The sequence below is a fragment of the Mandrillus leucophaeus genome, unplaced genomic scaffold (assembly GCF_000951045.1).
Source record: "Mandrillus leucophaeus isolate KB7577 unplaced genomic scaffold, Mleu.le_1.0 Scaffold74, whole genome shotgun sequence".
NCBI classification, from domain to species: domain Eukaryota; kingdom Metazoa; phylum Chordata; class Mammalia; order Primates; family Cercopithecidae; genus Mandrillus; species Mandrillus leucophaeus.
In genome coordinates, this window is record NW_012108030.1 from 957,801 (window position 1) to 979,991 (window position 22,191).

At 53.2% G+C, this 22,191-nt stretch overlaps 1 protein-coding gene across 2 annotated transcripts; it reads right to left on the minus strand.

The window, feature by feature from the left end:
- Positions 1-6,863: 6,863 nt before the first annotated feature.
- Positions 6,864-18,401, minus strand: LOC105528907. Of its 2 annotated transcripts, XM_011965887.1 has the most exons (9): positions 18,167-18,401; positions 17,409-17,486; positions 10,592-10,660; positions 9,708-9,731; positions 9,266-9,343; positions 9,024-9,133; positions 8,159-8,315; positions 7,866-8,076; positions 7,266-7,367 (listed from the first exon to the last, which is right to left on the minus strand). In XM_011965887.1, the coding sequence occupies exons 1-9, from the start codon at positions 18,378-18,380 to the stop codon at positions 7,334-7,336; spliced, it is 975 nt and encodes a 324-aa protein (XP_011821277.1). In that variant the 5' UTR covers positions 18,381-18,401; the 3' UTR covers positions 7,266-7,333. The 2 variants fall into 2 exon arrangements, with proteins under 2 accessions (XP_011821278.1, XP_011821277.1); XM_011965888.1 differs by lacking the exons at positions 10,592-10,660; positions 17,409-17,486; positions 18,167-18,401 and having other exon boundaries at positions 6,864-8,076; positions 9,024-9,128; positions 9,708-9,823.
- Positions 18,402-22,191: the final 3,790 nt, after the last annotated feature.

A 22,191-nucleotide genomic window follows, 5' to 3' on the forward strand; every position in this document is an offset into this window, starting at 1 on the left:
CCCTTCCCGCGCAGCGGAGGCCTACCACTTAGCCGCGGGGGCCGGCGCCTACGTGGGCTACTGGGTGGTCATGTTGACGCTGTACTGGGTGGGCGTGCGGAGGCTTTGCCGGCGGCGGACCGGGGGCTACCGTGTCCAGGTGTGAGTTCCAGCCACGCGGAAGCCGCCTCAAGGGTCTTCAGGGGAGGTCAGAGGAGACCTGCAGGGCCCCCGAGCCACGAACTTGCTGGGTGGTTCTCTGGGCCTCAGTTTCCCTCCTCTGCAAAACGAGGGGGTCAGCAGCCCAAGATTCTTCAGTCTGGACTCTATTGGGACTGGGACTTCTGGGTCTCTAGGGAGGGGTATTTATTGGTCAGGGTGTGGGATTTGAGGAGCGGAGGGGAAAGGGTCCTGCTTTCTCCTCGTTCTTATTTAATCTCCATTTCTACTGTGTGATCAGGATGTAATAAAGAATTTTATTTATTTTCCCTGAGTCTCCTCCTTTTTTGAGAACTAAGGGGACTGGATGATTGAGAATTGGGGACGCTGGGCTCAGTGCTGGGTGCTAGCCGTTTGAACCTGGACAAGACCCTCTCCTTCCTTGGAACCAGGGGTTCCCTCTTTTGAAAACAGGGATTATTAATCCCATGGGGCAGGGTTGGTGTGAGGGTTACTCAACTCATTCACAGGTTCTTACGAAGCACCTGCCACCTGCCGCACACTGTCAGGTACTGCAGGTGATGCCCGTCTACTCAGAAGGGTAACACATCCCTTTTCTCTTCAAACCTCCAGCACCCCCTCCCCCAGCCTCTTAGCTGACTTCCTATCTCACTGAGAAAATAGGGGTTACAAGAGAAAACTTTTGCTGGGGTCCTCACCTCCACGTCTTCCCACTCACTTGCCCCTGTGTGCATACACTCCACCTTCTTGCTGTTGCTGAGGGTGACCTGTCTGTGCTCCAAGCCAACGCCAACCTCTTCCATCAGCGCACCAGACCCTATGTCCTCTTTGTCTGCTCGAAGACTTCACTCCAGCAGTTCCTTCCACCTGATCCTCCGTCAATTCTCCTTTCCCTTCGGAGCCTTTCCCATCAGCATCCGAACATATTGTTACTCTCCCATTTTTAAGACTCCCTCTCTTGACCTCAGTTTCCCCATAAACAACTGTTCCATATCTATTTCTGTTAATAGCAAATTTCCTTGGGAGAGTTGTCCATATTTGTCTCCAATTTCTCTCGCACAGAATTCACTCGTTCAAAGTGTACAATTCGGCCGGGCGCGGTGGCTCACTCCTGTAATCCCAGCACTTTGGGAGGCCGAGGTGGGCAGATCGCTTGAGGTCACGAGTTCGACACCAGCATGGCCAACATGGTGAAGCCCCATCTCTACTAAAAATACAAAAAAAAATTTAGCCAGGCATGGTGGCATGTGCCTGTAATCCCAGCTACTCAGGAGGCTAAGGCAGGACAATCACTTGAACCTGGGAGGCGAAGGCTGCAGTGAGGTGAGATCATGCCACTGCACTCCTGCCTAGGTGACAGAATGAGACTCCATCTCAAAAAAAAAAAGGGTACAACCCAATGGTTTTTAGTAAGTTTACAGGTTTGCACAGCCACCACCATAATCTAATTTTAGAACATTTTCGTCACCCCACAAAAGGAACCTCATCCCCATTGGCAGCTCACTTCTCGTTTCTCACCCCTTTGTCCCCCTAAGACCTGGACAGCTGCTCATCTGCTTTCTCTTTATTGATTTACCTATTCTGGCTATTTCATATAAATGGAATCTTGCAGTATGTGCTTTTTTTGTGACTTCTTTCATTTAGCATATAAAGGTTCATCCATGTTGTTGCATTTATCACTGATTCATTCCTTTTTTATGGCCAAATAATATTCTGCAGTATGGCTATGTTGCATTGTGTTTATGCATTTATCAGTTGATGGATATTTGGGATGTCTCCACCTCTTGGCTGTATGAATGATGCTACTATGAACATTCGTGTGCAAGTTTTGGTGTGGACACAGCTTTTTAATTTTCTTGGGTGTATACTTAGAAATGGAATTGCTGGATCTTATGTTAATTCTATGTTTAATTTTTTTGAGGAACTGCCAGACTGTTTTGCACAGGGACTGTACCATTTACATTCCCACCAACAAAGTATGAGGGTTCTAATTTCTCTACACCTTTGCTACATTTTGTATTACCTGACTTTTTTTATTACAGCCTTCCTCGCAGGTGTGAAGTAGCATTTCATTGTGGCTTTGGCTTGCGCCGCCCTAATGACTAATGATGTTGATTTCCATTAACTCTTAAACCCACGCCAATCAGATGGTCATGCTTTCCTCTAGTTCTCCATAGAAACTGCTTTTGTCAAGTTCATCAATGATATCCATGTCGCTAAAACCAATAGCCAATGCTCAGCCCTATGTCATGATTTGGCTGTGTCTGACACAGTTGATCACTCCTTCTTGAAACTCTTTACTTGACTTCCTTTTTTTCTTTTTTGAGATGGAGTCTTGCTCTGTCACCCAGGCTGGAGTGCAGTGGCGCGAACTCAGCTCACTGCAACCTCTACCTCCCAGGTTCAAGCAATTCTCCTACCTCAGCCTCCCAAGTAGCTGGTACTACAGGCATGTGCCACCACATACAGCTGATTTTTGTATTTTTAGTAAAGACAGGTTTCACCATGTTGGCCAGGCTGGTCTCAAACTCGTGACCTCAAGTGATCCACCCACCTCAGCTTCCCAAAAGTGCTGGGATTACAGGCGTGAGCCACCGTGCACAGCTACTTGGCTTTCAGAAAGCCACAGTTACCTTGCTTTCCTCCACCTTGTTTTCTTTCCTGGATCCTCTCATCCTCGTCTCTTATCCATCTATACCCACTTCCCTTGTGCCTCCAGTGTTAATGGCTCTGAATACTTCATTCATGCTCCTTGCATGGAGATGGGACTCTCCCAAACAGACCTTCAGGCTAGACCTCTCCCTTAAATTCCAGGCTTGTATATCCAACTGCCTCCAAGACATTTCCACTTGGATGCCTAATAGGCATCTCAATCCAGACTCCTAATATCTTCTCCCCTTCCTCCCTGCTAATCCCCATGAAACCCGCTCCTCCAACAGTCTCTCTATCTCAGTAAACAGAACTTCATCCTCCCAGCCGCTCAGGCCAAAAACTGCTAGAGCTGTAACTGTCCATCACTAGCCACTACCACATGGAAGTCTAAACAATTTTTTCCCGTTCATGCATTCCTTGATTCATCAGTCACCAAAACATTCACCAAGTACCTATTGAATGCCACACACTCTGCCTAGTTTGCAAGTATAGAAACAATTAAGAAGCTTGCCCTCAAGGAACTCTTAGTCAAATAAACAAGAGTTCAGAGTGATCCACAGGTAAGAATACTCACACAGGCCTCTACGATTCTGTTGTCAAAGAGCAGGAACTATGTAACGTTAAGGTAATTAAAGCTACCAGAGTTGATTTTTTTCTTTTCTTCTTTTTTTTTGACACCCTTTCTTGCCTGAAGAGCTACCTAAGATTATGAGTTCAGTTCCTTAGTTGCACAGGTCACCTTCACGTGCTTCACGGCCACATGTGGTTGGTGCTGTGCTACTGGACAGTGCAGATCTAGAATATTTCCAGCATGGCACAGGGTTCTACTGGACAGTGCCACCGTGGTTATTCTTGGCCTCTCTCATCCAACATTCTGAATCATCAGCAAATCCCACTGGTTCTACCTTCAAGATATATCTAGAGCCACTGCTCCTCACCACCTTGTTTGCCGGGGCCGCATCTCATCCCTGGATTACTGCAGCACCTCTCAGCGATGCCAGCTTCCACCTTGCCCCAGTTCTATGTGTTATGCCCCAGTAACACACAGTAGCCATGGAAATCAAATCATGACCTGCCTTTGCTTGGCTCAAAAGCCACCCGTGACTCTCATCTTTTTTTCTTTCTTTTTTCTTTTTTTTTTTTTTGTGACAGGGTCTTGCTCTGTAGCCCAGGTTGGACAGCAGTGGTGCAGTCATGGCTCACGTCATCTCTCTTTTTTTTTTGAGATGGGAGTTTCACTCTTTTTGCCCAGGTTGGAGTGCAATGGCGCGATCTCGGCTCACTGCAACCTCCGCCTCCCGAGTTCAAGCGATTCTCCTGCCTCAGCCTCCCAAGTAGCTGGGATTACAGGCGCCTGCCACCACGCTTGGCTAATTTTTTATTTTTAGGAGAGACAGGGTTTCACCACATTGGCCAGGCTGGTCTTGAACTCCTGCCCTCAAGTGACCTGCCTGCCTCAGCCTTCCAAAGTGCTGGGATTACAGGCGTGAGCCACTGCACCTTGCCCTTTTTTTTTCCTTCTGAGTCAGGGTCTCACTTTGTAGCCCAGGTTGGACTGCAGTGATGTAGTTATGGCTCACTGCGCCTTGACCTCTCAAGCTCAAGCCTCAGTCCCCCAAGTGCTGGGATTACAGGCGTAAGCCACCACACTCAGCTGACCCTCATCTCTTACAGAGGTAAGTCTAGACTTCACAGCAGCCAGTGGCACCATCTGGTCCCCATGGTCTCTGACTTCACTGTGTATTCACTTCCTAAGGCACTGCTCCAGCTACATTGGCCTCCTGGATGTCCTCCCGGCTGTCTTCCCACGTGCCTGGCACTCCTGCCTCAGGGCTCACTGTAACTTCCGCCTCCCGGATTCAAGCGATTCTCGTGCTTCAGCCTCCTGAGTAGCTGGGATTACAGGCATGTGCTAGCACGCCAGGCTAATTTTTGTATTTTTAGTAGAGACAGGGTTTCACCATGTTGGCCAGACTGGTCTCGAACTCCTGACCTCAGGTGATCCACCCGCCTCAGCCTTGCAAAATGTTGGGATTACAGGCATGAGTCACCTCGCCTGGCCACCCGAACACTCTTCACACAAATATACATAATGACTCATACAGTCATCCCCTTCCAGTTTTTATTCAAATGTCACTTTCTCAGTGAGGGCTTCTCCAAAGATCCTACTGCTACTTCCCCTGGCCCCATATTCCGTTTCTCTGCTTATCTTCTCCATCACACGTTACCATATAACTTTGTATTTTGTTTTCTTATTGTCTGTGACATAAGAAATACATAGTTGGTGACTGTCCCTGGTTTCTGACAGTCTTAAACCCTCGTAATTTCTGGAGTGATGTAGGCAACAGAAGCGTCTTACATACAGCTCCTAATCTCTTGAATTTCCTAGGTGATAGCAGCATCGTTTGTTCTGCTCAAGTGACTCTTGGTGGTCTCCTGGATGGGCACTGGTCACCAGCGAGACTAGGCCATGATTGGGAGCTTAAGAGCTTTCGGCCTCACCCACCCCCTCCAGTCCTTGGGGAGGGAAAAAGGGGTGGAGACTGAGTTAATAAGTGATCACGACTACATGACGTAGCCTCCAGAACAATCCCTAAAATATGGGGTTTGCAGAGCTTCCAGGCTGGTGAATGCATCTATGCACTGATAGGCTGCTGCATCCCAACTCCCATGGAGACAGAAACTTCTGCACTTGGGACCCTTCTGGACCTCACCCTATCCCTATCTACCTCTTCATCTGGCTATTAACCTATTTCCTTCATACTCTCCTTTATAATAAACCAGTATGTTTCCCCGAGTTATTCGAGCTATTCCAGGGAATCACTGAGCTGGGGGGCTGCAGGTTGAAGGAGCCCCGGACTTGCGACTGGTGTCTGAAGTGGGGTCAGTCTTGTGGGCCTGAGCTCTTAAAGCTTGTGTAGTGTGACGCTAACCCTGGGTTGTTTATTTTAGAATTGAATGAATTATAGGACACTCAACTGGTATCTGGGAGAGTTGGAGAATCGGTTGGTATGGGGGCAGGAGGTAGAATCCCACACATTTAGTGTCAGAAATGTTGGGAGTAGACAAACAGTTTTCTGGCCAGGAGCGGTGGCTCACGCCTATAATCTCAGCACTCTGGGAGGCTGAGGCAGGCAATCACTTGAGGTCAGGAGTTTGAGACCAGCCTGGCCAACATGGCGAAACCCTGTCTCTACTAAAAATACAAAAATTAGCTGGGCATGTTGGCATACGCCTTTGTAGTCCCAGCTATTTGGGAGGCTGAGGCATGAGAATTGCTTGAACCCAGGGGATGAAGGCTAGAGTGAGCCAAGATTGTGGCACTGCACTCCAGCCTGGGCGGCAGATCAGGACTCCATCTCAAACAAAAAAAAAAAAAAAAAGAGAAACAGTTTTCTTTTACTGTCCACTGGAATCTAAGTTTCATGTGAGTACCATACAAACTTTTTGTCTCTTATTTCTTCATTGGGATCTCTACAGTGCCTTGAAAATACATGACAAAATAGTAAACACTCAATAAATATTTGCTGAATGAACAAATTAATAAAGGGAAATAGACCAGTGAACAAGAATGAGTACATGCTCAGAAGGAGCTTCCCTTTCAGGTAGGAAAAGCAAAACCAAATTAAAAAATGAGTTAACGGCTGGGCGCGGTGGCTCACGCCTGTAATCCCAGCACTTTGGGAGGCCGAGGCGGGTGGATCACTTGAGGTCAGGAGTTTGAGAACAGTCTGGCCACAAGGTACAACCCCGTCTCTACTAAAAATACAAAAATTAGACACGTATGGTGGTACATGCCTATAATCCCAGCCACTTGGGAGGCTGAGGCAGGAAAATTGCTTGAACCTGGGAGGCGGAGTTTGCAGTCAGCTGACATCACACCACTGCACTCCAGCCTGGGCCTTGGAGTGAGATGCTGTCTCCAAATAAAATAAAATAAAATACAATAAATCAAAACAAAACAAGTCCTGCTGGTATGCAGAGAATGGGCTACAGTGGAGAGGCCAAGGAGAGGCGGGGGGCTGCTCCACTGATCCAGACATGAGGTGGGGGTGACTGGGACCATAGAGAAGGCAGCTTCACGAGATATTTAGGAGTTGAAAAGTCTGAGAGTTGGAAATGAAAATGAATTGGAAGTGGAGGAGGAGTCAGATTCCAAGGTTTCTGGTGTGAACTGCTAGGTGGATGGTGCTGCTCTTTCTGGTAGGAGGAAAGCCTTGGGGAGGAACAGCCTCTGAAGGCAAAATGGAAGACTCTATTGGGGTGCCTTCTGCAGGTGGAAATGTCAAGGAGACAGCCAGTAACCTGAGGGGGTATCTGGGTTCCCATCTAACTTGCACTGCGGTAGCTATGCCTAACTGTCATTATGCGGGCCATATTCATCTGGGCATGTGTGGGCTTGCTGCACCTCCAACCTGACTTAGTAGTGACCACCTTCAGAAATGAAACAATCCAGAGTTGAAATATATTCTTTATTTTCACAATGGAAATAGGATAGGGAAGGAGGAAAGAGATCCCTTTGTTAGTCGCCACTGCAGTACCATCGAAAGAATATCCTGGGGAAACAAAGAGGTATGTGTGTTACAGGAGGGGTTGGGGACTAGAAACTTAAGTCCTGGAGGCCTGGACACCAGGGTCGAAAAGGTGGACAAGGGCCTGGACTCCTGGGTCTGAGGGAGGAGGGGCTGGGGCCTGGGCTTCTGGGTCTCAGGGAGGAGGAACCTGGGTGCCTGGACTCTTGGATCTGAGGGAGTAGGGGCTAAGGCCCTGGACTCCTGGGTCTGAGTGAGGAGAGGTGTGGAGGCCTGGACTCCTGGGTCCGAGGGAGGAAGGGCTGGGGACCTGGATTCTTAGATCTAAGGGAGGTGCGAGCTGGGGACTTGAGATTCCTGGGCTGAGTAAGGAGGGGCTGGGACCTGGACTCGTGGGTCTGAGAGGGAAGGGACTGAGAGCCCGACCTCCTGGGTTGGAGGTTGGTGGGAACCCAGATTTCTCGGTGGGATCTGAGAGAGCGGGGAGCTAGATGCTGGGGCGCCGGGGTACCGAGGACACACCACGCCAACACGGTCGCACTCGCTGATGCGAGGGCCCCGAGGGCTGCAAGCAGGAACAGGTTGCTGGGCGTCAGAGCCTCGGGCCTGACCAGCAGCTCGCCCAGGCTGGGCCTCCAGGGCTCGATCAGCTCGGCGTCCCGCGGCGCCCAGCGCAGCACTTCCCGGAACGAGGCCTGCAACTCCGTCTCCGCCCGCGGGGGCGGGCCCGTCACTGCAGGGCCGCGCACGTCAGTCAGGCACGAGCCCCGCCCTCTCCCCGCCCCGCTCGCTCGCGCCGCCGCGCCCCGCCCCACCGTTAAGAAAGAAGTAGAGCCGGGCCAGGGGGCGCTGGTCTTGCTTGATCACGCAGGAGAACGTGCCGCGGTGCGTAAGCTGCGCCGGACGGATCCGCGCCAGGTATCCTTCGGCCCGCGGCATATCTCGGAAATAGGACAAGTCCTGAGTCCGGAGCTGCGAGACGCGCGGGCTTAAACTCCTCAACTCCGGCTTGCCACTGAGTAACCTACAAGCCCCGCCCCCCGAGCTAGACCACGCCTCCTGGAGTCCCGGCCCTGAGCCTTCAGCAGCCCGCCTCCGAGCCTTCTACTTGCTCCTCTGCCGTAAACGCACCCCTTCCCCTCACTCCTTAAACCCTTACGCATAACCTACCCCTAGAACCTGCTTTTGTTTATGTATGTGGTGTTTATTCTTTTTTCTTTTCCAGACAAGGTCTCGTTTTGGCGCCCAGGCTGCAGTGCAGTGGCGTGATCATAGCTCACTGCAGCCTCGAACTCCTGGACTTAAACAATCTTCCCGCTCAGCCTCCCCAGTGTCTGGGACTATAGGCGTGCACCACCACGCCCGGCTGTTTTTAAAATTTTTTGGTAGAGGTGGGGTCTTAGTATGTTGCACAGGCCGGTCTCGAACTCCTGGTCTCAAGCCATCCTCCCGCCTTGGTCTCCAAAAGCGCTGGGATTACAGTTGTAAGCCACCGCCCCAGGTCCTTGGTCCTGCATTCTGATCTTCGAGCTCTCCCCTAAATCCCGGGACCCTCCTCTTGCTGATGCCTGTGTCTAGACGGAGCTTCGCGGAGTCCAGTCCCCGCAAGCTGTCTCCCCAACCTCTAGTGAAGCCTAACTCCCCGTCTAAACGCTTCGCGCCTGCCCCGCCCCGACTCACACCTCCTCCTGCGAACTTCCAGGAATAGGTGATCTCCTCCTTTGGCAGCGGGAAGTTCACGATGCAAGAAAACATAGCTTGGTCGCCCCGAATCACTGTCACATCCTGAACTGAAGACGGAGCTGGGTTCACTCGCTGGGCCCCGCCCACGTCTGGCTCGCCACCAGCCAGCTCATGCCCCTCGGTGCTCTGGTCCTGTTTCTCAAGTTAGTCTCCTGCACCCCGAGGTCTCGCCCCTTCACCTGGGCAGTCCAGCGGGAGGTCGCAGACCCTGGAGTAGCACCCGCTGCAGAGGAAACGCCGGGCGAACTCCTGGAGACCTGTGGGGCGGGAACGCTGCGTCAGGCGCCACCTGCCCGCCCAAGCCCGGGGCCCTTGACCCATTTGAGATCCGTGTAGCTTCCCAGGATCCATAGGCCAGGTGGCATCTTGACCTCGCCCTCCCTGCTGTCCTTGGCCGACTTTCACGCCTCTCCGCCCTCTAGGGTTCCTATTGGTTTGCTTCGGCTCTCACACCCACCTTCTGAGGATTTAGAGCAATACCTCGTTTACTTCCTTTTCTCCAGGCCTTATTGGCCTCCTAAGGATTTGAAGCCCACCCGATTTCCCCCACTTGATGTCGTAGGTTTCGGCCCCGACCGCCTCCCTTACCCCGCAATTCCAAGTTTTAGATGAAGTCCTTACCGCAAGGAGGGATGCAGGCCTGGGCTGTGGAGGAAGAGGAAACATCACTACCTTAAAGTCGTGGGAAGAATCCTGCCTGATGCTCCCCTAACGGATGTTACAAGGCCGAACGCATTGCTCCCAGGAGGTAGGGCCAAGCTTTCGTCACAACCTGGGGGCGGGGCCAAGCCTGAGCATTCCATTACAAGGTCAGGCCCAGGCCTGCTGCCAGCCTTCTACTTGGGGTTTAGGGGGAGCCACACTGGTTTGCTGTAGGCCCTGAGGGGGATGGGCAGTCCAGGTGTATTTCACCGAGGAGGCGGGGCTAGATCCTGGGCGATCCTTGCAGGAGACCCGGGCTAAGGTGGTGGCCCACTAAAAGAGGCGTGGCCAGGCTAGAAGTAGTCCCAGAAAGGGGCTCAGTTGGAGGGGAAACTTCATCGAAGGGGCGGGGCTGGATCAAAAATGGTCCATGCAGGGTAAGAGCCCCTCCTCAAGGTCTGAGGCTCAAGAGATGGGGCCAGGGGATTGAAGGGGAGTGGATGGGGGTCTCAGGAGTGGGTTTTGTTTTGAGATGGAGTCTTGCTCTGTCACCCAGGCTGGAGTGCAGTGGCACAATCTCCAGTCACTGCAACCCCGCCTCCAGGGTTCAAGCGATTTTCCTGCCTCAGCCTCCTGAGTAGATGAGATTACAGGCATGTGCTACCATGCCCAGCTAATTTTTATATCTTTGGTAGATACGGGTATCACCATGTTGGTCAGACTGGTTTTGAACTCCTGACCTCAAGTGATCTGCCCGCCTCAGCCTCCCAAAGTGCTGGGATTACAGGTGTGAGCCAACGTGCCCGGCCAAAAGTGGGGTTTTCTAATTGTGTCTGGGAGAGGAGAGATGGAGTGTATTTTACCTTCTTTAAGCTGTGTAATGACCTTCTTCATTTTCTCTGCAGCATCAGGGAAGGCAACCTCAAAGGATCCTGGAGAGTGGAGGGGAGGACGGCCTGTGTAGTAAAGCCCTTCCCCTAGGGCTTGGTCCTTGGTCCTGCATTCTGATCTAGCCTGGCTAGAGCTATGCCAGCCCTAGCTCACAGGACGTGCTGTCAGGTATCTGCCCTTCCCCGGCCCCTCTTCACCCCTCTCTTATTACCATATCCTCTGCTCCTCTTCTTATCTCTCGCCTTGTGTACTTGAAGGCTAACAAGTCCCTAAGTCTCCTTTCTTCTGCCTCCTGAATCTCTCCAGGATGGAAGCCCTCCTGGACACCTGCGTGTGGCTTGTTGCGGGGAGAAGGGGAGGATAAAGATAAAATTCCTCCGCAAGGCCTATTAGGTCTTACGTGGTTTGGCCTAGTTCCCCCTCCCTCCCTGTCCCATCCCTACTGCCCACCTTTCATTTCCTTTATTTTATTTTTTTGAGACAATGTCTCACTGTCACCCAGGCTGGAGTGCAGTGGCGTGATCTCGGCTCACTGCAACCTCCGCCTCCTGAGTTCAAATGATTCTCCTGCCCTAGCCTCCCGAGTAGCAGGGACTGCAGGAATGCGCCACCACGCCTGGCTAATACTTGTGTTTTTAGTAGAGATGGAGTTTCACCATGTTGGACAGGCTGGTCTCGAACTCCTGACCTCAAGTGATCCACCCACCTCAGCCTCCCAAAGTGTTGGGGTTACAGGCATGATACACCATGCCCGGCCTCATTTCCTTTCATATGAAAACCACCACATTCTCTAGCACCTCAGGGCCTTTGCACATGCTGGCTTCGGTTTTTAACACATTTTTCCTTCTCCTAATCATCCTTCCATCACCACAGATCTAACCAAGTTCCCTGTTTTTGTCTCTCATTGCAATCATTTCATTCCTAGCTCTCATCCGTCTGCAATTACATATATTTATATATAGATGATGATCACGCATGTCTTCTCTAAGTAAATAAACATGTTCTTCTGTAGCGCTGTGTCCTCTGAATCCTGGAGAGGACCCTGAGTCTTAAAAGTGCTCAGTTAGTATTTGTACAATGAATTCCAGGATCCAACTCAAACTAGAGACCCCAACTGGTGGCCTATGGCCCAAATCCATCCCTGGGATGTGTTATATTTGGCCTGGAAAGTGTTTAAAAGAAAATGAACCAGTTGCCAACATATAAAATTTGGAATGTCACATAAAACATTTGGCATCTTTTTACAAAGTTTGAAGAGCTGTAACACAAAGATCGTATTTCCATAAGGCAGCGAATAGCTGGAGATGAGTAGCAGCCATTCCCTTGAAATGGGGCACACACTGGCCACTTCCATGGTCCCCATCCTCTATTCACTTCTGTATTTACCCATCTTTTACTCTTTTATCTTCCTTATCTTTCTAGGTGTTTTTGTTTTAAGATAGAGTTTCGCTGTTTGCCCAGGCTGGGGTACTGTGGCGTGATCTTGGCTCACTGCAACTTCCACCTCCCAGGTTCAAGCGATTCTCCTGCCTCAGCCTCCCCAGTAGCTAGGATTACAGGCACCAACCACCATGCCCAACTAATTTTTGTATTTTTAGTACAGATGGAGTTTCAGCACGTTGGCCAGGCTGGTCTCAAACTCCTGACCTCAAGTGATCTGCCCACCTCAGCCTCCCAAAGTGCTGGGATTACAGGTATGGGCCACCATGCCTGGCCTTGTGTTTTGACCACTGCAGTGGTCTCCAAATCCAAACTGTATGGGTTTGTGGCTTGTTCCAGTGGAATAAGAAAAAGTAGACAGCTGACTTGATCTCGTGGTGGTTTGTGGAAATCAGAAATGTGGCAGGGTTTTATAGGCTAAATTGTGCCCCCCCCCAAGCAAATTTGTATGTTGAAGTCCTAACTCTCAGTACCTCAGAATGTGACTGTACTTGGTTCTTAACGAGGTGATTAAGTTAAAATGAGGTCATTAGGGTGGGCCGTAATGCTGTATGATTGGTATCCTTATGAGAAGAGGAAATTAGGACACAGAGATGCACACAGGGACATATGAAGAAAGCATCTACAAGCCAAAGAGAGAGGCCTTAGAAGAAACCAACCCTGCTGACACCAAAACCTTGATCTCAGACTTCCGGAAGGCAGAAACTTCTGTTGTTCGAGTCACCCAGTCTATGGTACTTTGTTACAGTGGTCCTAGCAAACCAATACCCAGGAATTGTCCATTGCCTCCAAATATCTATGTATCGATATCCACAGAACACAGATAAAAGGCTTCATCTCCCAGCCTGCCTTGCAGTTGTGGTCATGTGACCAAGCTATAACCATAGGATATAAATGGATGTGTTATATGTGAGTCACAGGAGGTGGCCTTAAAAGGGAGGTAGTACCGCACCTGGAATCCCCACTACTCTGGAGGCTGAGGTGACAGGATCACTTGAGGCCAAGAGTTCAAGATAAGCCTGGGCAACATATCAAGACACCATCTCTAAACAAATTTTTATAGATTAGCCAAGTGTGATGGCATGTGGCTGTAGTCTTAGCTACTCAGGAAGCTGAAGTGGGTGGATGGTTGAACCCAGGAGTTCGAGGCTGTAGTGAGCTATGATTGCAACACTGTACTCCAGCGTGGGCAATACAGCAAGACTCTGTCTCTAAAAAACAGAGAGAAGGTGGTGCCATCTTATTGTTCCCCTCATCCATCCTGCTGCCTGAAAATTTGTTTCGATGGTTGGAGCTCTAGCAGCCACACAGGACAATGAGGACAAGGGCTATTCCCTGGGATATTAAGCCTTCAAGGAGCTTGGATCCCCAAGAAATGGAGGTGCCATACTACCCTTAAGTGCCTACCTCAAGACTTACTTTATATAGGAGAGATAAACTTCCTATGGGCTTAACCCATTGCAAGGACAGGGGAAAGCGTCCTCTGTGATTAAAGCCATACAAAAAGGGAGGGAACTGAGGATATTGGCAAGAGAGTGGCTGAAACGACGATCATTGGATATACACTTGGAGGGAGGAAGCACTGATGCCGAGAAGTGAGTTTCAGATGAGGACCTAGTGGTCTCTCCTTGGCCACAGAGCAGGAGTGTGGTCTCAATATGGCAGGATGATCAGGAGCATGTGGTCAGACTGGGGTGCACAAATGAGATGCCAGGATGTTGCAGGAGTCATCCAAAGAATTTCTATGGGCCAAATCAAAGGACTCATGGGCAGGGTGAATGTGGGATATACCAAGTAAGTCATGGTGGTGGGTTGGGCTTATAACCCACCAGGGGAATATGAATGGAGTGAAATGTTCCAAACGGCCTGGGTTATAGCAAGCAGGCCACAAAGAGGCATGCGTGGGTGTTGTAAAGTCTCCCCCAGAGGAGTTGCATATCGTCAGGAGCTCTGACCCTGGTTCACATCATCTGGGGTCTGAGTCCTGGCGCTTCCATCTTGAGCACACCTGTCTCAGATCTGAGTATCAATCACAAGCCCTCCTCCCCATGTGACCTTGGCCAAGTGACTTCGCCTTCCTGATCCTCAGTCTCCTCATTCATCAAATGGGGATGACAGCACTGTCTGTATCACAGGGTTCGGGGAGGATGAGATGCCATACAACCATGAAAGCTTCCTCATCCCCACTCTTTCAGGGCATCGTTTAAGGATTGTATGAGATTGTATCGCTAAGCATGTAGAATGGCTCCTGGCACATAGTGAGTGTTAGAGAAGGCTGGCAAACTTAGGATTGCCATCTACAAGTTTGAGATGGGGAAACGGAGGCGTGGGGAGATTACAGAAGTGGTCCAAAGTCACATGGCTACGTTTGACCCTGGTGGTCAGGCTACAGAGCCTCCATACCTAATCGCTGCATGCATAATCTCCACACCTAATACTGCATCCAGTCTGTACCAGGTCATCCACTCCATGGTTTATGTATACATATAGACAAATAAGATCACCTGGGATCACCGAGAGGCAGTCAGCCTACGTCAGCTCCTCCATCTCCCTGCTCCTCCCTCTGGAGGAGACGCAAAAGTCATCCTTGATTCTTCCCGTTGCCCTCACCCACCTACATCTGGTCCAGTCTATCTCCAAATATATCCCAGGTCTACTGTTCTTGTCCAGAAGAGCCCCAGCGTTCCCATCTGATAAGCAGGACTATAAAACCCAGCCTCACAGGGCCGGTAGAGGATATCCTTTAGGAAGATACTTAATATGAATGACTCTGTGTATGGCAAACACAGCCTCTAACATGCATGGGCAGGCCTGGCACATGGTCAAATCCTTATGCCCACCCCCCTCTGCTCAGACCTCATCTGGGCCCCCCGGACCACTGTGACTGGTCCAAGCCACCACGGGCAGGCTTCTCACTGGAATTCGGAATTCCTGCCTTTGTCCAGCACCCACATAGCTGCCAGAGAGATCTTGTTAAATCCCAGGTCAGATCCTGTTTCTCTGTGTAAAGTCCTCCAATAGCTCCCCCATTTCAAGAGCAAAAAACAAAAGTCATTCCAAGGGCCTACAACAGCAATTCTCAGAGTGTTCCCAGAGCCGCATCATGAGCATTGCCTGGGATCTTGACAGAAATGTCCATTTCTGGGCCCTACCTTGGACCTGCTGGTCAGAGGCGGTGGGGTCCAGAAATCTGCATTTTAAATAAGCTCCCAGGGGATTCTGATGTATGCTGGGCCTTGAGGACCACCTGTCTATGAGGATAGCTACTTGGGAGGCTGAGGCAGGAGAATGGCGTGAACCCGGAAGGTGGAGCTTGCAGTGAGCCGAGATCGCACCACTGCAGTCCAGCCTGGGCGACAGAGTGAGACTCTGTCTCAAATAAATAAATAAGTAATTAAATTAAATTAAAAAAAAGAAAACTATCCCCCCTTTCTCTTCCCCTTCTCTGTTTTCCTCCACAGCAGGGATCACCAACTGACATACTAAGATACTAAGATATTTTATTATGTTTGTTGTCTGTCTCCCCAGACTCCGCCCCAATATAAGCAACCCGAGGACGGGTGCTTTGCAGTTCTGTTCACAGCTGTGTTCCCAGGGTTGTTCCCGGCACATTCAGTAAATATCATTGAACGTATTGCACCAGCTTCTCCCGGCCTCCAGACTCTCCCTCTGGGCCATCTTCCACACGACCCCAAAGGGTTCTTTCTACACCCAGAGCTGCCCCTACTTCTCCGCTGTTCACACTCCTGCTGCAGCTCCCCAGTGCCCTGAAGAAAGAGACTGAAAACTCTGACTTTTTCTGCTGAACTCTGCACCTGGGTATCCAGCTGCCTCCTAAACGTCCCTGAGACTCCTCGAAGTCACTACATTCTAACCCAGCTCATCCTCTGCCCCCGGCTCTTTCTCTCAGGCTCCTTACTTCAGTGATGACCCACCGCCCTACAGGCACGGAGCAGGGCCTGTCTCAGACGCTTTCTTTAGGCTTCCCCAAACAGCCCAGCAGACCTAACTCTGGCCCTGGGCCGCCTTCTCCACCTTCACAGCCCCAGCCCCCGCTCAGGCCTCCGCTCTGGCCTGGACCCTCACCCAGCCTCTTCTCTCTCGCCTCCAAGTTTGTCCCACATGCGGCCCCACAGAAGGCTTCCACTCCCAGATCCAAAGGTTCCTGATCTTTTTAAAAGCTTCTGTGACTAGGCAGGCTAAGTAGGGAGAAAGCGCATTTCCTGGAATCCGGCACACCCCAGATGGAGAGCTTTAGGGCCTCAGATCTCCCTTTAGGGTGGAGGTGGGGGAGCCACTGCTGAGACCTTCTCCAGGCTGGCCCTGGATGCCCCCTGGGTGGATGGGAATCTTCCCTCTTCCGGGATCTTTGACAAGGCGCTTGGAGGGCAAAGCAGGAAGCAAAAGGAGCGACTGTGGGTGTGGGAATAAGCCCTGAGCTCCTGGATCTAAGAGGAAGCCGGTTTATTCTACAGCGCAGGGCTCTGTAACTCCTGCAACTCTGAGCCTCCACAGTTCCAGGGTCTGGCACGCTGTGGGGATCATGGCCATGGTGACCTGGCATGATTACTGCCCATCGACCACGTGTGGCCCCCAGTCCTGAGGTCTCTTCGCACAGCCACACACCTCAAGGCTGTCGCGTGTGCCTGTCTCACCAGGACAGTCACACCTCGTCTCTCTTCACTGCTGTCACCTGAGCGATCCACTCTGCTGTTCCTGTTTTCCTGCCCTCTAATTGCCTCACATCTCAAAATGTGGAATCATTTTATAAGAAATCTGTGTGTGTGTGAGTGTGTGTGTGCGCGCGCGCGAGTGTGTGTGTGTGTTCTATCCTAGAGGAAGATGCCTTCCCCAAGGTCAGGCTCATCAGGCACCCCAATTTCCCCCTGCCCTCCCCGGCCGCTGAGCTCCGTGGCCATCCTAGGAGGCAAGAAGATTGTCCCACTCTACAGATGGGTAAGTTGAGGCCAGGAGAGGGGCAGTGACCCACCCAGAACTTCATAGGCAGTTAAGATTGTGAGCCATGCAGCCATGGCAGAACTTATGCCTACCGGACCCCATCTGGCCTTCCAGCTCTAGACAATTTCTGCAGCGTCCCTTCCCCCTCACCACCTTCAGCCCCTGGCTCTTAGAGCTACCTTCAGCCTTTGCTTGGACAAGTAGCTGAGCTCAATGGCTTCCCAGCTTTCCCCTCCCAGATCACTGCCCAACTCTGGGGGCCTCCTTCCTCTGCACCTGGGTATCTAGCTGCCTCCTAAACGTCCCTGAGACTCCTCGGGCCCTCACACATACCCATTTCTTGAGGGCTCCAAGTCCACATCTCCCATCTCCCCATCCGCACACACTCACCCTGGGCAGCAGCCAGCTCCTGCAGGGCATGGGTCATCTGGGTGAAGGCGTCATGCAGGTGGCTTCTCTCATCATAGTCTGGCGGTGAGGGAGGGGGCAGGGGCTGGGGGAGGCAGCTCCCCACACCACCATGTCCCTAATGGGAACATTCTGTCTCTGAGTGTCTGCCCTCCCAAGTCTGTATCCTTCCCTCTCTTGACTCTCTGCCCCACAGTCGCTATGCTTCCTGAGTCCCTCCCAAGTCTCTATCGTCCCCTCTCTGTGAGTCTCCATCTTCCCTGAGTCTCTGCTCCCAACCAGTCTCTACCCTGCTTCCCTAGTCTCTGCCTCATCTCTATCCTCCCCTTTCTGGGTCTCCATCCTTCTTTGAGTCTCCATCCTCCCCTCTCTGGGTATCTGTTCCCTCTCCAATCTCCATCCTCTCCTGTCTATCTCTTCATAGTCCCCTCTCTGAGTATCCATCCTCCCCTCTCTCTGTGACTCTCCATCCTCCCGAGTGTCCATCTTCCCCTCTCTGACTCTCTATTTTCCCGAGTCTCCATCCTCCCCTCTGACTCTCCATCCTCCCCTCTCTGAGTCTCTGCCCTGCTGTCTTCCCCTGTCTGTGTCTCTCTGTCCCTAAATCTCTGTTATTCTCATGGTCTTTGAGCCTTTCTCCTCTGACTATTTCTCTCTGCCTGTCCCTCAGCCTGACCCTCTGGGCCTCTCTGGTTCCTCCCTCTGCACCTTCCCCAGGACACTGATGATGGTCTCCTCACTGATTTCCGTGTCAGAGAGACCCCGGAAGGCGGCCGTGAAGGCCTCCTCACACTCTTCCAGCTTGGGGCCCCGCATGCCAACAAACATCTGACAGATGCGGAGGCGCTCAGAGTAGGTTGTGAAGCAGAGGAGACAGGCCCAGGCGGGCACCCTGAAGACAGCCAGGGCCAGCAGGGCAGACAGGACGGCACTGGCCAGGGCCGGCAGGGCCATCGTGTGGGTCTCAAGGCCAGGGGAGAAGCTAGTAACCTTTATGAAGTCACCACAGGGTGGGGGAAGGGCCAGTGGTCTAGGGTCAGAGGTCAGGTTTCAGTTGGGGGTCAAATGTCATGCTCTGGAGGAAGCGTATGAGAAGTCAGGGGTCAGAGGTCAGGCCAGCAATTCCCCAGGTGTGCGGTTGGGCCAGACGCCAGGCTCCCAAGAACCTCACCTGTGACCCTGGATGTCCTCACAGGTTAAAGGGTCTCAGGGACCCAGAGACTGGCAATATGGTACGCGGTGGCCCAGATAGGCCCTGGGGTGGGGGTCAGAGATAGAGATGGGTACAGAGACATTCCGAGAACCAGAGACAGAAAGACCAAAAGAGACAGAAACAGAGACACGGAGAGATATCGGGAGGGGCAGAGACCTAGAAAGCCAGAATAAAAGGGAGTCGGAGGATCCACTGTGAAAGAGACGCAGAAGTCACAGAGACACAGCGGAGACGGAGAGACAGACAGGGAAGGAAAACAGATTTCAGGGGAAGGAGGGGATGCAGCGACAAGGACAGAAAAGAGCCTGACTCCTCCTCCCAGGGTCCCTGGGGCAGCCCAGTGGGGCTAACGGTCCCCGAGTGGGGCTGGGGGTCCCCGCCGGGCCCCGTCCCGTGCAGGGCGCAGCCTGGGGAAAGCTAGGAGGCCGTATAGTGATCTCCTTGGGTGTCCTCCTCAACTATACAACCTCCTACCTCAGCCCGGGGGGCGCGGCAGGCGGACAGACCCGACAGACAGACAGACAGGGACCAGGAGGACCAGGGAGTAGGGGGGAGGGCCGGGGAGGCCCCAGCCGCGATGGTGAGCCCCCGACACGGACCCACAGACACGAGCTTGTGTGCGGCGAAGGCCCCGCAAGGTCGGTTCTACGGGTGGGTGCCAGGACCCAGGAGTCCGGGCCCCCGGCCCCTCCTCCCCAAGGTACCCAGGAGTCCAGGCCCTCAGCCCCCTCCTCATCAGGGACCCTGGAGTCAAGGCCCTCATCCCTCTCCTCCCTAAAGAACCCAGTAGTCCAAGCCCTTACCAGAGACCAGAGTCCTCACCAGGGTCCTCACCAGAGATCCAGGAATCCAGGCCCCTGGCCCTTTTCTCCCCAAATGTTTCTGGAATCCAAGTACTCAGCCCCTTCCTCCCTCAGACTCATGAGTCCAGATCCAAAGCCCCCTTCTCCCCAGAGATCCAGGAGTCTCCGCCCCCAGTCTCTCCTCCCTTGGGCCAGGCAGGCCTCCTGGGGAAGGCATGGCCTGAGAGAAAATCTGGCTTCCTGCGTGCCGGCTGGGAGAGAACCTCATCTGTCTTGGAATTTGGCCCTTTGGGCACACCTGCTTCCTACCGACCCTCCTGTCAGTCTGCAGAGACTCCGTGCCCAGGGCCAGGAGGCCAGGGGCTAGCCAACCGTCAAAGCCTCCCTGGGTACGTACTTTCCTCTCTCCTCTCTTCTTTGGGTCATTTATAATGACAGCCACAATCTCCCAGCGCTGACCCCATACCAGGCCCAGAGCACCAGTCCTCTGACACCTCCCAGTCCAGACAGCCAGGTGCCTTTAGCATCCCCATTTGGCAGGTGAGGGGGCTGAGCCTCAGAGAGGGGAAGAGGCTCCCAAAGTCGGCCTGCGAGAGGTGGGACCCAGCATCTACCCTCCCCACCCCTGGGCTCAGAGCCCCTCCAGCTGGGGTCTCTCCCGTGCCCAGTCCCTCCTCCTGGACTGTCCGGTTCTAGCTGCCCCTGCTCCAGCCGCACCTTCCCGTTCCTTCCTCGCAGTCCAGGTCTCTCTGGCCCTGTCTTTTTTTCTCTCTCCCTCTTTCTTTCCACCTTCCCTGGTTCCTAGCCTCCTCCTGCATCAGGACATCCCTCCCTGGCTCTGCGCTGGCTTCTCTCTCTCTCCCCATCGCCTCTCTCCTCTCCCCGCTCCTGTTTTCTTCCCTCTCTCCCCCTTTCTCCTTCTTTTCGTCTACCTTCTGTCTTTCATCCTCCCCTTCTCTCCCTTCCCTCTCTTTGTCTCTCTCATTCTCTCTGGCCCTCTCAGTCTCTGTCTCTCTCTCGTCTCTCACCCTTCTCCACCCCCTTTTTTCAGATGTCTTTCCTCACTTCCTCTCCTTCCACCCCTTCCCTCTCTCCATCCCTCACCTCCCTCCTTCCTGCTCTCTCTCAGTCTCTATCTCTCTCCCTTTCTCTCCCTCTCTCTCTCCTTCCCTCCCTCTTAGGTCTCTCTCTTTCCTCCCCTCCCCCTTCTCTCTTTGGGTCTCCCTCCCTTCTCTCTCTTTCTCCTTCTCTCTCTCCCTCCCCCTCACAGCTCGAGCCAGGTCTGGAGCTGGGGGTGGGGTGGGGGTGGTTTGAGAAGGGGCCCAGGGCTGGGGTAGCGACCTGCTGAGGAGGGGGAGGAGAGGCGGGAAAGGGGCGGAGAAGGAAAGGGGGAGGCGGGGGGCCGGAGACGGGTCTATGGTCCCACCTCTCTTCCCCCTTCCCTCTTTCCCAACCTCCCAGACCCTCAGGCGGGGGCGAGAGTCAGGCCAAGGTGGGGAGGAAGGGGAAGGGAGGAGGCTGCCCCCGCCCCCCCCACCAACCTGGCCCGGAGCCCAGGCCTGGGTTCCCAGCATGCCCCGGGGCTGCCTGGGGCCTGAGGAGGGGGGTGAGGGGAGAGGGGAGGCCGAGAATCTCAAAGATTCCCGGGACCTAAGCATCTCCCCAACCCGTCAACCAGTGTTTCCTTGGGGAAACTGAGGCGGAGAGAGAAAGGTTAGGACTTGTTCAAGGTCACTGGACAAGGCATTGGTGGAAACGCGAACTCCCTGGGCCCACAGGCCGGCTTTGGGGAAGGGGTAGGCTCTGGACTTCCCCCAGGCTTAGGTCCCCCTCCCCCTCTCTGCGGACCCTGGGGAGCCCCCAAGGGTCAGAGAGCAGACCCAAACAGTCTGGCACCATGGTAACCAGCTGGCCCCGCCCCCTTAACCCCTGGAGGGCTGGACTCCAGCTGGGGCTAAAGAGGAGGTGGGGACTCCTGGGTTCCGGGGGAGGAGGGGCCTGGGGATCCCCAGAACTGCAGGCTTCAAAGGGAGAAAGATGCCAGCGCCTGGACGCTTGGGTTCTAGAGGAGCAGAGGGTTGGGGGCCGCGCTCCTTGGGAAGAGGGGCTGAGGTTCTGAACTCTGGGGTTTTGAAGGAGTTAGGGGCTGGAGTGTGGATTCCCTGGTCTGAGAGAACAGACTAGGGCTCAGACTCCTGGATCCTGGAAAAAAGGGGGCTGGGGGCTCGGATTTTGGAATGGGTGGGGGAATGGGTGGGGGACTGGGTGGGGTACTCCCAGGTCTGAGGGAGGAGGGGGCTGGGACTGGAATCCCGGGTCCCCCAGGGAGCATGGATGCTGGGCCTCTCCTCCTCCAGACATCTCCTGCCCCCGCCGCTGACCCTGGCCTGTCTGGCAGCCCAGACAACCTCCCCCTCCTCCTCGGCCCCCTCCCACTGGCACGGCTCACCCTTGACCCCTCAAAGCCCCGCAGCCCCATCCCTGCCCCTCCCCCTCCCCTCCGGCCAGACGTTAACTCTTCCGCTGCCGCAGGCACTCCAAAGTCAGACAGTCTTCCTCCACCTCCCCCGAGGGCTCGGGCAGCTCGCCCCTAGTCTCCTCCAGCCAGGATCCTACCAGCCCCAGCCCCCATCTCTGTCCTCCCTCTTGAATCTAGGAGGTGTCCCCAGCTTTCTCCAGCTTCTGGACCCCGGAATTCAGGTCCCAGCCCCCTCCTTCAAGGATTCTGGAGTCTGAGCTCCCAGCCACC

Coding starts and splice junctions, on each gene's coding strand:
- LOC105528907 (XM_011965887.1), bottom strand. CDS start 18,380: ATGGCCCTGCCGGCCCTGGCCAGTGCCGTCCTGTCTGCCCTGCTGGCC. Junction 9,732..10,591: donor CATTACACAGCTTAAAGAAG/GTAAAATACACT, acceptor CTTCCTCCACAG/CCCAGGCCTGCATCCCTCCT. Junction 9,344..9,707: donor GGCCTGCATCCCTCCTTGCG/GTAAGGACTTCA, acceptor CCCGCCCCACAG/GTCTCCAGGAGTTCGCCCGG.